The sequence below is a fragment of the Vanessa tameamea genome, chromosome 22 (genome assembly GCF_037043105.1).
Source record: "Vanessa tameamea isolate UH-Manoa-2023 chromosome 22, ilVanTame1 primary haplotype, whole genome shotgun sequence".
NCBI lineage: Eukaryota > Metazoa > Arthropoda > Insecta > Lepidoptera > Nymphalidae > Vanessa > Vanessa tameamea.
Window position 1 is genome coordinate 7,885,093 of NC_087330.1, and position 16,773 is coordinate 7,901,865.

General features: G+C 32.1%; 1 protein-coding gene across 2 annotated transcripts in view; it reads left to right on the forward strand.

Annotated features, from left to right (window-relative positions):
• Positions 1–16,773, forward strand: part of LOC113397644 (transcription factor SOX-6) — a 179,234-nt gene that overhangs the window by 118,684 nt on the left and 43,777 nt on the right. For both annotated transcript variants that reach the window (XM_064218462.1, XM_064218461.1), the window contains exon 3: positions 1,588–1,732. In XM_064218462.1, coding sequence (XP_064074532.1) covers positions 1,588–1,732 — 145 coding nt within the window. The remainder of the gene's footprint in view (positions 1–1,587; positions 1,733–16,773) is intronic.

Here is a 16,773-nt window from a genome sequence, read left to right on the forward strand (position 1 = left end):
GGTAATATATAGTTAAATCTATACTATTATAAATGCGAAGTAAATCTCTCTGTCTGTCTGTTGCTCTTTCACGGACAAACCACTGAACCGAATTAAATGAATTTTGATATGAAGAAAGCTTGAACTTCAAGGAGAGACATAGGATATAATCCCTATAATGCTTGGAAGGTCGTAGTCGACAACTACAATATGATAACGATTCGAGTGAGCATCTGTGCCTGTAAACTTTATCAAATATAGTTATTTAAAAAAAAAAATCGAATGCGTTCCAAATTTAAAAAATATACAAACATCAATGTGAATATTATTAACGCGTTATTATCGTAAGGGTTGGGCTTACTTTAAAGTTCTAAAATAACAACCTTTGTTGGTCGACAACGTTCTGAAGTCAGCGGTTTCTGATGAATTATTCACAGCTTCGTGACTGTATGCTGTAATTTCGACTAGAAATGTTTCCGTGTGGATCAAAGTACATATAAACTTTCGAATAGTAATTTTGTATAAACTTGTTGTATTAATTTTAATAATATTCTATAATTTATAATAAGTACCTACTTCATTCTTGGCCTTGCAATAAAAAAGATAAAAAGAACAAGTCTATTGTCTTTGGGCATTGTATTTTATTCCGATGTTCTTTTTTATAAAAAAATCATTAAAAAAAATCATTAAAAAAAACCATCACTCTAATCAATTACAATATTACTTTGTTAATGAATTTAATTATTAAATCTATTTTTTACTAAGATCTTAATAACTCATTTAATGTCAAATACATATATCTACAACAATACAAAATATATTTTGACACATTAAAGGAAGTCTTCATAATTATTGTTAAACTTACATCGACTAAAAGGCTAAACATAATTCTACTACATAATACTACTTCCTAAAATGCCAATCCATAATAGAGGTGACCCGGAAGGAATCCAGAATCCAACGAAGACCGCGGACAACACGTCTATGAATTATGTTTAATATAAAGGACTTAACGTAACCCAAATTTACGGCAGATGAACCCGAGGGGTCAGAATCCTTACTTAACATAGCTGTCAGTATTTGGAATTAGTGATGTATTTATATTAATTTCAAATTTCCTCACACAATTGTCTCCTTAGATTTGTTACTTTTTTAGAATCTTAGCAGAATCTTATTGATAATTTCTGAATTTTATATAATATGATATTTAAAATTTGAGTACCTAAATTTATATAATTTAAGCGGTGTTATAAGAGATTGTCAAAAATAAAAATAAAGACTGGGTCTTAAGAAGACCTTAATGAATCTGATGTTATTCGCATCAATTATTATGCCGTCTCACAATGCAACCGTCAATGTGAAAGGAACGAATCGCAATATTAATTGTTTCTGATGTGTACGTATCGCGGATTGAAATCAAGAATGCGTTGTGTTAACCGACACACATAATGTATTTGATTGATATAATGTGAATTCGTAAAGACGGCTGTTTGAATTTTATTTATATTCTTACCTATATACATTTTGGAAAAAAAGTAAAAGTTGCTATTTAAATGAAAAACAATATTCGTGTGTGTTCGTATGTTAAACATGTATTTTTTCTTGCAGTGATCGACGAGGCATGTTAGACACAGCGGCGCTCCAAGCGTTAGCTGGAGAGAGCGTTTTGGAAAAAGAAAGGCAATTGTCGGAGATGATCTTGCAGTTGCAGATGGTGAGAGAACAGTTACTGGCTCAGCAAGAACACTCTAAGGTATGTACCTATCATTTATACACGCAATAACTGCGACAATCTAAATAGCAGATTATATACACAATGAAATATATAACGTACATGTAAATACAGATAACGTTTTAGAACCGAGCGAATTAATTCATAATTCTATTTTTAAAATAAAATGCAAGCAAAACATTTTGAATTAAATTTAAAAACAGCACAAGGGACCCTATTTAAAGTTTACGAACAACAAAGTCTTTGGAACGAAATCGAGGCACCAGCAACAAACTTAATTTGAAGGAAGGGTAAACAAAAACAGTTGGTCCGGGAATTAGAATTTCAAAAGAAACTTACGCAGTGTTTTTCTTAGTCGCTTTGCATTTGTTTTACGTCGTATCCCTGGACAGATAAACTATTTGATTGAAAATGTAGAGTGTTTAATTGGACAGAAGAAAAATTTTGGTTAAATAAATAATTAATTCATTTGAAAACCTTAACAATTGATTTACATTTAATTTGTAACACGAACGTTCAAAAGCCTTAAAGATTATAAGAGATTAAATTGTAACAAGTTCACTTAACAAACTCGTAATAAAAATAGCGGAAAAACCGTTTGAATTTACGTTTATTACGTTGAGAGCATGACGAAGGAATCAATAAGCTATACGTTGACAATATCATTGAAACGAAAATATTGACAAAATTAACGAATTAATAGTACGACTGATTAAAACTTTGAGAATAATGAGAATGTTATCGTCGTTGATTATCAATATTAAAGATCGATTGATCTTATAGTTTAAAAAGCTGAAATTCACACCAAAAAGTTCATTAGTCTCATATGTTATATACAGCAATAATAATGAAACCTATATATCAAGTATCAAGGCGATCCGTTGCACTATATAGAATTTAACATATTTCAACGCCACCTAGCGGCGAGTTACGACAAAGTGATTTATATAAAAATCTTTATCAGATTTCATGGTGATCGGTTAAACGGTGTCAAAGATTTACAAAATAGAATAACAAGATGCCTTGTAAAACGTTTGTTTTGACCTTCATAAAAGTAAACTATTTCTTTACAAAAGGCAACAAAAGATGGACGGGACGGTTCAAAGAGGGTTATATTCAAATCTCTATCCGTGACCTTGCATCTTAAACATCCGTCTGGACACTGAGGGGAGTCTATCTGAATACGGAACAACAAGATCAGTTTTGATACGCCGATCTTTTCATCACCTGCCACTTAAGACTGCGACATTTAATTTATAAGAAATTTAAATACCTTTAATAGTAGCCTGTGTTGGTCGCGCTACAAAGCTAAAATCTCCGGGATTAACTTAGACTTAGTTCCTATGCGAGTTGGTGGTTTTTATATATTTTATATGGACTCGTACAGGTCTTAACAAGTTAAATCAAGCACATGAAAATTCTGTGTTTAGTATGATTTCCGTCTGTCCGTCTAAGTTCCACATTTATTGGATTCCTATGAAATTATCTGTAAATCTTCGGTCGATGCTCTGTTTCTTCGATAGTTTTATTTAATGTCTTATACATACCTGTTTCGAATAAGTAACTTTCCTTATCAACACTTTAAGAGAGGTCTTTCATTTCAGCGTTGAACACGCAATAACTTCAAAGCATATGTATATCCCACAAAAATAACCGGTCAATTTTAACAGATCACTTAGCGAAAGAACTTTTTTCAATCATCGACATTAACTCTTTGAACAGAACCCCGTACAATCCACATCATTACAAAAAAAAAAAATGTCTAAATAACCTGTATCATAGATTCATCAATTTAAACGCTGCTCATGAAGCATAAAAGCCGAGTAAAAAAGGCTCATACAAAAATATCTGATTGCAAATAGTACCTATTGATTTTGAGCGTATTGAACGTGCAATTTGTCTTTAATTCGGATTCAGATACAATGGTAATGAAAATCCTTTCATCTCAAATCAATTTCATGAATACTTGTATATATGTAGTATGGAACGGTTGTGTTAGGGCGCCAGTCGACTGCAACAAAGACACTCTCACACTAATGAATCAGCGATAAAAACTCGAACAACTCTCGATCACATGCGCTCTATAATAGGGCTGACGATAAGTAAAGTACTTTTTGTATTACGTCGCAGATTAGATATTTTAATAGAATATACTCACGGGTTATTTCGTTGCTTCTAAATGGGCGGCTTATTCTATTGATAATACAGAACTGAATTGTATGTTTAAATATAACAGAGTTTGAGTTTATACAATTTAACAGCGTCAAACTTCTGACAAATTCTGTTTAGACGTCAGACAAATTCTGTTTAACGAATATTCCAGAGTAAATAGTTGGTGTATAAAAGATTTAAACAAAAGAAGACGAATTTGAAATTGTTCGATGAAGATTAGTCAACGAGTCAACCCTGCAATTGTTGACTGTACGGATTGAAGAGGCCCGCCATAGATGCGCAAACGGGTGCGGGTAATGGCTGCCTCGCGTTCGTATTCGCGCTTTTTTCAAATACAGAACGTCCCTTTGTTGACTCCGTTCCGGATCCATTCCGAATAGGCGCGTTCGATACTGGCTGTTTTTTTTTTTCATCGACGTTTGTTGTTTTCTATCTTTCAGCCAGACAGGTTTGTTTAGGAGCATTCGATTGGGTTCGATTGGTTTGCGAATGACGCGCCTACAACGATGTTACTGGCTTAGAATCATTACTACCTCAAGCCAACATAAAGATTAAACACTTTAAATATTTAATATTCGAATGTTTTTTTTTTTTTTATTTCAATTCAATAAATAGTTGCATTATTGATAAATAAATAATTTAATTATCTACTTAAGCAAATGATATTCATTTACAAGAAAGTCTCAAACATCGCGTTTTATAAATCCTTGGTTCATTTACGGGCAACCCGCAAAGGTATTCTTTCGAAATCTTACAACACTTCAACCATTCAAGTCAATGTACCCAAATAAGGGCAATACCAAAACAGAAGTAACGATTTATTTTTATCCGTCTGCAAAGGCACTCATTCGAATTAAATATCCGTACATAAATAGAGTGCGTTGATAACATAGAACACCCCACATTGTGCCTCCCTACAGACGGCCAGACAAACGGAAATATGAAAATGAAACGTTGAAACGGAAAAACGCATCAGACACCCGCAACGCTCGACAACTGGACAAAAAGTGAACAGAAACACGCGCTTAATTCGCAAAAAGCCCGTTTGATGTCGCTAATTGACAATCAGTCGAGGGATGCGTCTCATTGGTCCGCTTCCTCGTTCCGTTTTTAAAAATTAAAGACAAAATAAATTAACAGGGTGGCTATTTTAATTCTTTGTTTTTTTTTTTTCATGATACGGACGTATCGTTTGGCTTTTAGTTGTTTGAGCGGACGGTTTTCATGTTTCAGTCGGTTTCGTATAACTGTGATAATGTTTGCGCGTATTGTACAATACCTACAATACCTACCGATCGCTTTATTTGCAATTATTGATATGTGAATTTATCAATTTCAACAGGCTTAGTAGGTACCGGTCATGTCTAAATTGTTCTTGTTTTATATTCAAGTAACAATTTATAAAGTAGAGTTAGGTATTATTATTAGGTATATTTGAAATTATATTTTACTATATGTTTTTTATTTGTAAAGCATAATTTATATGATAAGATTTCGTCGAACAATTCTAGATCATAATTATTTCAAAAGTTATTCATACCTTATGATAAATTAGTCACTTTTAAATAGATAAATAAACCTACACACATAGACGTGTACACATAATTATATTAATATATTATATGCAATTATTTTTACAATTAATATCCAAAAAAAATATTTAATCTATCATTTTATATCTAAGTAGGTAATATTCTATATCGTAAGAATTATAACGAGTCTCCGTAAAGCGGAATAGTATCTAAGCCATTGCAAAAAAACCGCAAAAAACCTTCGATAAGTTTTTAATATGTTCATGTTTCTATTATGGAAGATGTTAAAAACTTGATCGGCTCAGGAATTATATCTTCGAAGGTATTATCATGAGTTTTTGTCATGCTTACCTTAAAAGCGACTCAAACGTCGACAAATTAGTCCAAATACGTTGCAAGTGAACCTTTTTAATATTAAGACAAAAAAAAGGCGTAACATTTACAGATTAAATAAATTACATATTCCAACACTCGGGACTACGTCTAGCGGAGTATGTCGGTATTTAAAAATAAAAAAAAAATGTTGTAAAAATCGTTTTAACTCGGAAAGCACTCACGAAGCGCCATGTAGCTAGATGATTGACAAAAATTAATGTCGCATCCATACTTTGCATCGTCGTGTTTCAAACACAAGCACAGTAGTGTGCTTACTTAACCAACTTGACACTTACATTAAAAGGTCCGCTAAAATCGTACGTGTCAACGAGATTCATTTAAATATTCCTCTGAAACGTAAAAAATCCAGGGGTAACCGTCAGACCAATTAGTTTGTGAAAGAAACCGACGGTCACGTGATACTTTTGATTAAAAACAGTTTATATATTAACAAAAAAAAAACGTTTCGCCCGCGATGCATATTGAATGTGAATAAAATAGATAGCTCTATGTCTAACAGTTTTTAAAGTCTAAACAAAAATACTTATCCGTATTTAAAATTTGATTTAAATTGATGTTTGAGAAGTAATGAAATAATGCGCTGGATCTAAGGAGAGCCAAATTCATACCAATATTTGAAAAACTATACCTACACAATAAAAATAAAATACGAATTAGTTAAACTTGAATAAAATCGAAAACGATGACCAAACAATTACATATAGGTAGCTATTTGCTTTTTTTTTTAATTTAAACTCAAGACAAGGTAAAAATACCTAGTGTGTAGTGACTTATTTAGTTACACGAGCGTACTGACTGGCCATCCCGACTTCTGACTAACAAGTAATTTTCCATTTCTTTCGTTATCATTGAATTTAACGGACGATATAAAATAAAACCATGTTCCAAATTTCAACTTTCTAGGCTCACTAGTTATTATGCGTTGAGTAGTCACGAGAATCGATTTTATAATTATTGATTTGTTTGTTGATAGATTTTTTTGGGCCCGGTTTAAGAGCATTGTAAATTCAAGGCCGAGGAATGCCCATCAATCATGTCACAATAACGATCCCTAATTAAACATCGAACGTTTAATGACCTATTTCGATCTAGACGCGATCTCATATTCGCATCGCTTGTAAAATCACGCCTACGTTAATACGTCACCAATCCACTTCATATTCTCATCATAATTCTACTTATACCTACATCACTAACCCATTGTTTTCCCAATGATAACAACCGAATCAAATTATTGGCTGCATTGTACTAGTTCGATGTACACGGAAATATCGTCTGTAGCGCTCAGTACGATTGGGCGTTAACAGTGAAAATCGCACGAGCTACTTTCACTAGGGCAGTTCAGTTTATCGTGGTGGGGATAACAATTGTCTATTGTCGATGCCTATCTCTTTTGCGCATCGTTAGCGAGCTTTGTCTGAGAGAGATGCGTGTAGCATTTGTCCCGTTCTCGCACAATGATCGGTGGAAATGGGCGCGCCTTTGTTGTGGAGTTTTCTTCCATTCGTCGAGATTATCTGCGCATGTCCTTTAAATTTATTGGAATAATATTTAATGATCATGTAAGGATAGGGTTTTTAATGGGTAAACTAGTGGACTTTACGAGCGTTTATCAAACGGTATTACCGTAACTTGTTTTATTTTCATATCGTTTCTAGGTTTTTCTCTAACTGGTTTGTCGATGAACTTAGGTTGCGTTAAATTTCGCAATAAGCGTCTGCATTCTTCAGTATAAATTTACCAGTTACCTCAGCGGTAAGACATATTATTTTATTCCAATTACCGCTTCGGTTTATTGAACTCAAATAAATAAATTTGTGTTAACGTGTACTTACGTATCAAACAACACATAGATAAACACCTCCTCGTATTAAATATTTAATAAATAAATAATCATATAATCAAATTGAAAACTGGAGTGAAGAGTCTGAATTTTTTTTTAAATATACTTACCGTAATAATATCGATAAAACTAAAAGAGACAGCGTATACTAAACATCACTAATGCGAATATATTTAGTAACTCGTCTGCGTTTTAAATTCTAGTTAAGATTAATCATTGGGTCGTGCTTTTAATTTGTGCAGAGCGTGTAAGTGGTTATTTTAAATACGTAAATATTAAATGATGTATGGTCAATCAAAGTGAACTGCATCGAATGGGAACGAGCCTAATAGTGCTGTCAAACAACTTGTCGCTATACCATTCATGCGTGTGGAGTTCGAGATTAATTATTATATGGAACTAGTGACTTCGCACGTATACCTACTAAATGGAAAAGGAAATTGATATTATACAGGCTGTTTTGTTTTACAATTAATTTATACGACTGTTTAAAAAAAGTATTTTTATACATTAATATTGATATATATTTGTTTTGTTAATCATACATACGGACCGTTTGCAAAAAAATATTTTATTTTAGATTTAGTATACATTATGATTATTTCCACTAAACGTATTTAATAGTGAGTAGTAGGTATTGAAATTTTACGTATTTATCTAATTGAAAACATTCTAAGTATAGCGTAACTATTTTTAAATGATCTGTTTCAATGTAACATCGACGTGGGTTCGTCTATAAATACAAGATAGTATTTTATAATGGCTCCGGTTACGAAGCGAAATCTTTTACTTCCTTTCTTTTCACCTTTGTCGCTGCCATGAAGTTAATGGGTGCTAATCTATACGAGACATTATGATTACATTTCATAGACATTTTAAATTAATAATGCATTTTATTACTTTTAAGACGCCAATTACATTAAGCGAGTTCTTTGCTACGCTATTATTGGATGATATTTACTATGCTCTTTTATAATTAAATAGAAATTTAGAAGGGGAGATTAAGTATTTATTTTAAGTATAGTTTTATAATTTAAAACGTACTACGTTTAACGCGTTACGATCGAAAATAACGCTTCAAATCGGTAAGAAAAACATTTATAGATTTGTATCTCTTTCGTTGACGTGCAATTGGATTTGGCACTTGTATACTTGTCCTGTGCATGTCGTGCATGCATACCTTTAGTATGGCTGACGGGGTTGAAATCAGTCTGCCCTATATCTTTACAATTACCTAACGTAAGTTATTAACTTGTTTACTTCTAAGCAGGATATATTACATACATATATAATTGTATTTAACTGACACGACTGTATTTTTAAATGTTGAAAAAGAGTAACTACTGGGTTTCTTGCCGGTTCTTCTCGGTATAATCTACATTCCGAACCGGTGGTAGCATTACTTAATATAGTTTGTTAAATGACGATTCAAAAGTGCTTGTAAAAGCCTACTTGAATAAAGTATATTTTGAATTTGATTTTATTATACAGCAAGTTAAGGTTGCATGGTTTTTGTCAACCTGTTCCTCGTATACGGATAAAGTGTAGCATTATAAGTGCTTTACGCAGGTATATATAACCAGAACAGATACTGCCTCCGGTGACAACGTTCTAAGAAAATGTAATTCTTACTACAGGTAGCTGAAGGAAACCTTTGAGAAAATCATATTTTCTGCCCCTTTGTGAGAGGAGGGAGTGGGAGGGCGCAGGGTGTTTCATAATTAAATAGTGTACGCTTAGTTACGCGAACAAGTCGTGAAAAGTTCTGTAAGGAAAATTCGAATCGCGCTCTGTTGAGTGAAACATTATGAAGGCTATTATTAATTTAACAGTTTGTTTTATTCTTATTTTAGCTTTAATTAAAAGCGTCTCAAAGCATTACTAGAATAATTTGTAAATTGGAAATTCATTAACTAAGCAATTAAGCGAATACTTTAGTTTCTAACGACTGCTTTATTTAAAATAACACTAATATTTTTTTTTAATTTAAAACGAGAATATAATAAACATCAAAATACAACATTAATGAGGTATCCGAAAATCCTTTCACATCGAGGGGCCGATACAAAAACCGAAGTTCGAAAGCAAATTAACCTTTCCACAGAACGAAACTCATTTACCAATACAAAACAAGCCAACCAATGGAGTTGGCTGAATCGGAAAATAGGTAGTGGATGAAAAGAAATTCTGAAACCGGTACCAAATCAACACTGAAACCCCTTCCTTTGTCACTATTCAGAGAACACACAAATGCTTTTCTTGGACGGCTTTCACGGTTTTCTATGGGGGCAATAAATGTTCCCACGGACACAATGCGCTGGGAAGGCGAGGAGAGCGGTGAAAAGTTAGGAATGTGGGCCGCACTCCCGAGGCTAGTAGGGATGATACGGGATTTTCTTTTGTCGATGTTCTCGAACGATTTTTTAATTATTTTTTCCCTATTTAATTCGGTACGGTTTATTTTTATTTCGTACGCACTCAGTAAAGTATTTTATATTGAATCCGAACAGATATTAGATATTCTTAAACATATTGATTCTGATTTAGATATAATTTTATTATATGTATACAAAAGTAACAATTTTATCACAATTAATCATAAATGTAAAGTAATCGCGAGTCGTAGTTTCCAAGATTATTGAAAAAATCATCGATGTGCGATGGCACATCACTAAACGCCGCGTTACCGTCACTTTCCAATTATTTTTGCGGGCTTTCTTCGTTACAGTCCGCGTTGAATGCGAAATAGAATAGCTCCGGGTTTTAAGGAATTACGTGCTTTGTCCAGGAGTAAATGAGAAGACCGCTTAGTTTTTCCTTTTCTAACAACTTGCGATTAATTTATTTAATAAGTTGTTTCTGAATAGAACGCCGGCAGCGAGTGCTGGGATGAATCAGACTTTCAAATTTCTTTTTTATATTTTTCTATACACAAAAGTCTTGTGTTAGATTTTGAAACGAATATACTTAAGTATTTTCCTCGTGGTATTTTTTACTGGCGTCTTAGATAGCGTAGTCCATATTAAATATCTTCTTACGAATGCAATGAGTTGATTTCATTTAAAATCTATACAAATGAATATGGAGACGTTGTTTTGTAAACCAAATATAAAACTTATAACAGAATATGCTGCACATTTCAGGGAAGGTGTATAATATAGTTGCATACCGTAACTGCACTTCGCAGTCACCCGCTTTAAATATAGACTATTGACGTGACACGCGTGTTTTTTTTTTCATATATTAATATTGACATAAATATCATTGAGAAATGTTAACACAAGGTAATACTGAATCAACTTTTAAAATTACCTCATCCAAAACGGCGGTTCTCATAAAAAACATTTGTATTTTTAACAATTAAAAAAAGAAGTTCACGGAGAACAAAACGAGGGAATTTCTTACTGTTCATTTTTCGAATTTCGAATTCATCAAAATAATGCGAGGAACGTGACCTCACGCAAAGTCTCGGGATGAACATTTGTTAAGCCATGTTTCACGTTGCAAGCTTGCACTCATGTAAGACAATCGCCGCAAACTTACAAGACTTACAAACAATGTACAATCACGTACAATCACTTTTAAGTTCAAATGTAAGTGTATAAAATATTTCACTTTGAAAGCACTTCTCTACACGAGATTATAATAAATTCATATACATTAGCGTTTAATTATTATTTTTATTTCACGATTCTATTGAATTTTTCCAAATATATTTTATTAAATATCTTTCCAATATGAACATAAACCAGGTTTGGAAATAATTTTTAACTTCGTAGATCAATAAATTGAAACCCTATGTTAAAAAAAAGGCTAAGGAGAAAATAGAGTACCTAAGCGATAAATTTCTTGTCGATTTTTCTTGCTAAAATCTCCCTTACAAACCGGGCGTAGCCTTCATTCAATTGAATCAATTGTATAATAAAACATGTCGATTCCGAAATTCTTGTAATAAAAATAGCCTCCTTTTGATCCTTGATCGATTCCCTATTTCTATGGAACCTCTCACTAAAGAACTCATATACATTATTAAGCAACTATGTCATAGCTAGTTGCAATATTGTCAGAGTTAATAAGACGTATGTACCTATGTATATCATTCATCCCGATTAACGAGATCTCAGTTACAGAAACAGGGCGTTTACGTATAAAATCTCGTCTGATAATATTGACTCTTAAATACTTTGTAGTCGAATAAGAGAGCTGAGTGGATACATCTCTGGATAGTATGTGTAACTCTTAACTAAAGTTGCAAGTTCAAATCCAGATGTTTTTTGTGCTTAATTTGTTGTTGTAGTGTACTGTGATCAGGGTTGAAGGGCAACGGGCTACAAATATGTATATCAATCAAAATTGTGAGCAGCGTGGTCATGTTACCTACAAATCTTATCCTTAGAAGAGGTCTCTGCAATAAGTATTATTACACAAACATAGACTGTATTTACGTTATATTTATTGGTATTTTTTTTTTAATTTAATCGTACTTTGAATCTCCAACAACGATATCTTCACCTTATAAAGTTTCCTAATTGTATAATCATCACAATATTTAAAATATAATAAATAAATTAATGATAAAAAATAAACTTGCATGTGCATGTTTAAATATAAATTTTTTACGTAATTAGTTACAAATTTATATTTAAAAATAATTCGCAAACAATTGATTTGACACAAAATTGGAATAAGGGCATATTAATTTTAAAATTATTAAAAGAATGTAGTTCTGACATTGACCGCGTTTATTCTGCGTTCGTTTTAAAAATTAAAAAGGAAATGATTTTAAAACGGCATTTCGTATTGTATTCGTGTGCAATGTAGATATTATTATATTAGATTAAAATGCATCTTATTACAAGCTTTTTATTTGTTTTACTTATTAAATATACAATAATGTTATACCAATGAATGATAATGAGGCCAGGAGGTGAATGAACTCTCCTATAACTAAAAAAGTCCATAGTACATTTCAATTATTTAAAAATTTCGGTAGCGGATTCATATGTAACAAATTCGTAAATGAAAATGACTATTAAAAATTATTTTCCAAAGGAAATTCTGCCTCAGTCATAAACATATCCTGGCTTTTATTCCGAAAACAAAAAGAGACTTCTGTTGTTTTTTTTTTATGTTGAAAACAACGTTCGAATTTTTTGAAGTTAGAACTCACATGAGGACTCGAATGCGATTCGTTCTGAATGTGCATTGTGTAAACACAATGTCATAACCGTGATAATAAAAAGAAAAATTACACGGAAAACGGCTTACTATTTTTTTTTTAATTCACATCTCTTTTAAATTGTTTTTTTTTATTATTCTTTTTTTAAACTATTAAATCTCTACATACGTGTTATCCGTTTCATTGTCTTATCATTATTTTATATTTTATTTATTTAACTCAATGTTTAACATTAACTTATCCAAGGACACATTGATTTTGATTATTTAAACATAACTCCAGTTTCTGAAACGTTGATCAAAGTCGGATTAGTTTATTTAATCTGTTTAGTCATTGGTCAGCGGTCGTTGACGCAATATACGACCAATGAACGTGTAGTATTTAGCTAGATAGGTTATTCTGATCGTAGTTATATTTTCAGAAACTAGTTGTGACTGATCTTAATCTCAATCTTCCTAAGATTGTTAATGCATTAGCTATGTATGAAGTTATAAATATTTCTTACAATGTCAATATAAATGAGCGACCACTAACAACCAGGTATTCCATTTGACTACTCGCTTACCTATAACAAAAAAAAAAAACGCGTGACAATTCAGTGAAAGTCATCGAGATTTGAACACGCTATCTTTGGGTAATATTCACGTGCACTAGCCACTGGACCGGCTCTGATATAAACGTATGTAAACGTATTGCAAAATAAGATATTAAAATAAATTGTTCACACCAAATAGCACGTCAAATAATATTACTTTGAAAATATTATTGTGTGTTTTTTTTTTAAATAGTCAATTCTCCTCTCGTAAGCCCACGTCCCGGAAAAATAAACTTGTCACAAATACTCCATTACCAAAGAGAACAACGGATTTGGGTTTTTGGTACAAGCTATAAGCTACAGCGAGCATAATTATTCTGAGCGTCTATTCTCGATTCGATTCGACTTTTTGTTGCTCAAACGTTATGTATAAAAATTTTAATAATTTGTATACATACAAGTCACACGGATAAAATTAGGATTAATATTTAACTTTATTGATTGATTGAATAACAAAAATAAAAAAAAGTTGTCGATTTTTTTCAGCTAGGAAAGTTGAAATTCTCGGCTTTTCTCTACGATAATATTAATATATTATACAAAAAAAATAATCTCTTGAATCACTGTTTTTCGATGAAAACCGCATTAAAGTTGCGCAGTTTAAAAGATCTAAGCGCACAGACGGCGCAAAGCGACTTTGTTTTATACTATACAGATATATAGATACATGCAGATATGCATACTAAGTGTCATACTATTGCTTGACTGGTGTAGAAAAAGCTATGCTGCATCCAGCGGCGAGCTATTACATCTATTAATCTTTATCTATCCGAAGTTAGTTAATTTAAAATACTTAATGAATTAATCTATCAAAACCGCTCACATCGTGTCCCGTAGACCTCTACAGTGCCATTTGGCGGGTGAGCTTGTAGATCTGTCACCGGTGGTCACTGAAATTTCCGATACCGCGCCCATTAGCGTAATAGACGTCAGATGTGATCAGTAATCTGCGGTTATTCAGATGTTTTGTGTTATTTTATTGTAACATTTATTATTAGTGCATTATTTAAACGTTTTATTTGATAACGTTCGTTTTTTTAAATATTGTTTGATAATTTTAATTGTTGTTTTTTTTTTTAATCTGTGATTTTTAACCAATTTTTTTTTCATATGAATATGTTTATTGTCAAAGACTTATTCGTAATTGACTCAAAAATGACATTTTTAATAATAAAAAAGTACACAATAAAAACTAATAATATTATAAATATACATTTAACATAGAAAAACGATATCCTTTATCTAACTTTCGTCGCCTAACATCTATAACCTTTCGTTTGTCAACACGCCTATTCCCCGCATACCGAAACACTAAGAGAAAAATAGGTTTTTATGCGCTACAGACAGATTTATCGCGAGCTTGGACCATTGTGAACTGGATTATTATTACTATTATGTTTGTATCCCATTTGTTTTTAGAATTCTCAGCCGGCTCTCGGACTACGATATATTTGTTTGAAACGCATTTGCTTTATATTAACATTCTAATGTACATATTATATATAATTGCGAAGTATGTTTACTTTTTTCATTTAATATTATTGTCAATAGTTTTAATGACTTAAATATGACTTGATAAAGTCATATTTTTTTTACATTTTTACATTAACAGCCTGTAAATTTCCCACTGCTTTGAGGAGAAGGTTTGGAACATATTCCACCACGCTGCTCCAATGTGGGTTGGTGGAATACACATGTGGCAGAATTCCTTTGAAATTAGACACATGCAGGTTTCCTCACGATGTTTTCCTTCACCGCCGAGCACGAGATGAATTATAAACACAAATTAAGCACATGAAAATTAAGTGGTGCTTGTCTGGTCTGGTCATCGGTTACGTTGCACGCGTTCTAACCACTGGGCCATTAGGGCTCTGTAAAAAAAAAATGTAATGTTAACCTGAACCCGCGCGTAATTTGTAAAACTAACTATAGCAGTCGTTTAAAACTTTTGATTGTATTTTTAACTTTGTTTCAACTCCGTAATCAGATCGACGGTATTGATCGAGTACATTAATTCCGTTACATAAATTCCGCACAGAGTGTTCCAAAGACGAATATCGCGTTTCTGTTATCTCAAAGATCGTTTAACCATTTACTTCCACAAACGTTTTTATAGGACGGCCATTTAACATCATCTTATATTTATAATCGTTTTTTATTTGATAAATATTTACTTTGTATTAATGTTAAACGAATAAAACATATCCAATCGAATTATTATTTATTGACTTAAGAAATATTATCAGCATTTCTAAGATGACATATCATAATTATAATAAATTAGTTGGTTTCCGCGGCTTTGCTTTCGTTTTAGGGGTTGGTCGATAAACTTAAAAAGCATCATACAAAATTTCATCAAATCTGATTCAGTGTTTTAGCCGTGATAGAGCAACAGACATTCAGAGCTACTTTCGCATTTATAATATTAATTTTATTTACGCTATTTCTTTGGTATATCATTTAGATTTTCTCTTTTTTTTGATTACACTATGTTTTCGTATAGTAATATCACCGTCGGTGCAGTAGGGGTAAGTATATGTATTTTTTTACGACCAATAGCTTTTCCTTACAATGTTAATATTCTTCTTTGTGTAGTTCTAAGGCTTAATAGGCGGAAAGTTTGTGTGGAAATTCGTTGTGGTGTTGGAAATATGGGAAGCGGTATTCAGGCTTCTGTTAATGAATTAAAGACAGGTTTTTTTATAAAATCTTCACATAAGAAGGTTTTCATACTCCAACCATAACAGGAAAAATGTCAAATAAACAACATTTGACAGCAAATTAATCCGATATCATTGTTCGAGAGCTTGATTAATCTATGATATTAACTATGGATTTGCAAAAAAATTGCGTTTTGAACTTCGACGAAACTGTTATAGGAATTTCGGAAGTAAAATTAAAGTGGAAATAAGTTGTTAAGTTTTGTATTATAAATAAAGATGTATTAATCGTAAATTCTTAATAGTGCACAATATAGCCCAGTTAGCAAATCTAAGGTTTGTTTATATTCTTTACTACTTCCATTGCAATAGACTGTATCTTTGCATGAAATATTAAAAACTTAGTAATATGCAAAGTGTTGCCATGTTGGTCAATTGGGATATCCCATCGAGACCACGCTAGTTAAAATGATGATATCCTGTCACATTACATAACAAATAATTTCATAAGTCTCAAAGTCGATCGCGAGATTATTAAAACCATTCTTAACACGCGCTAAAAATCGATTCAGAGACAATTTAAGTTGCTCATTCATTGCTCACAATAAACGAGTGTTATTTAAGAATGAGATCTTCGACAGAATTTCGAGTATTACACATCAAGATAACGAAGTTAACGAGTATT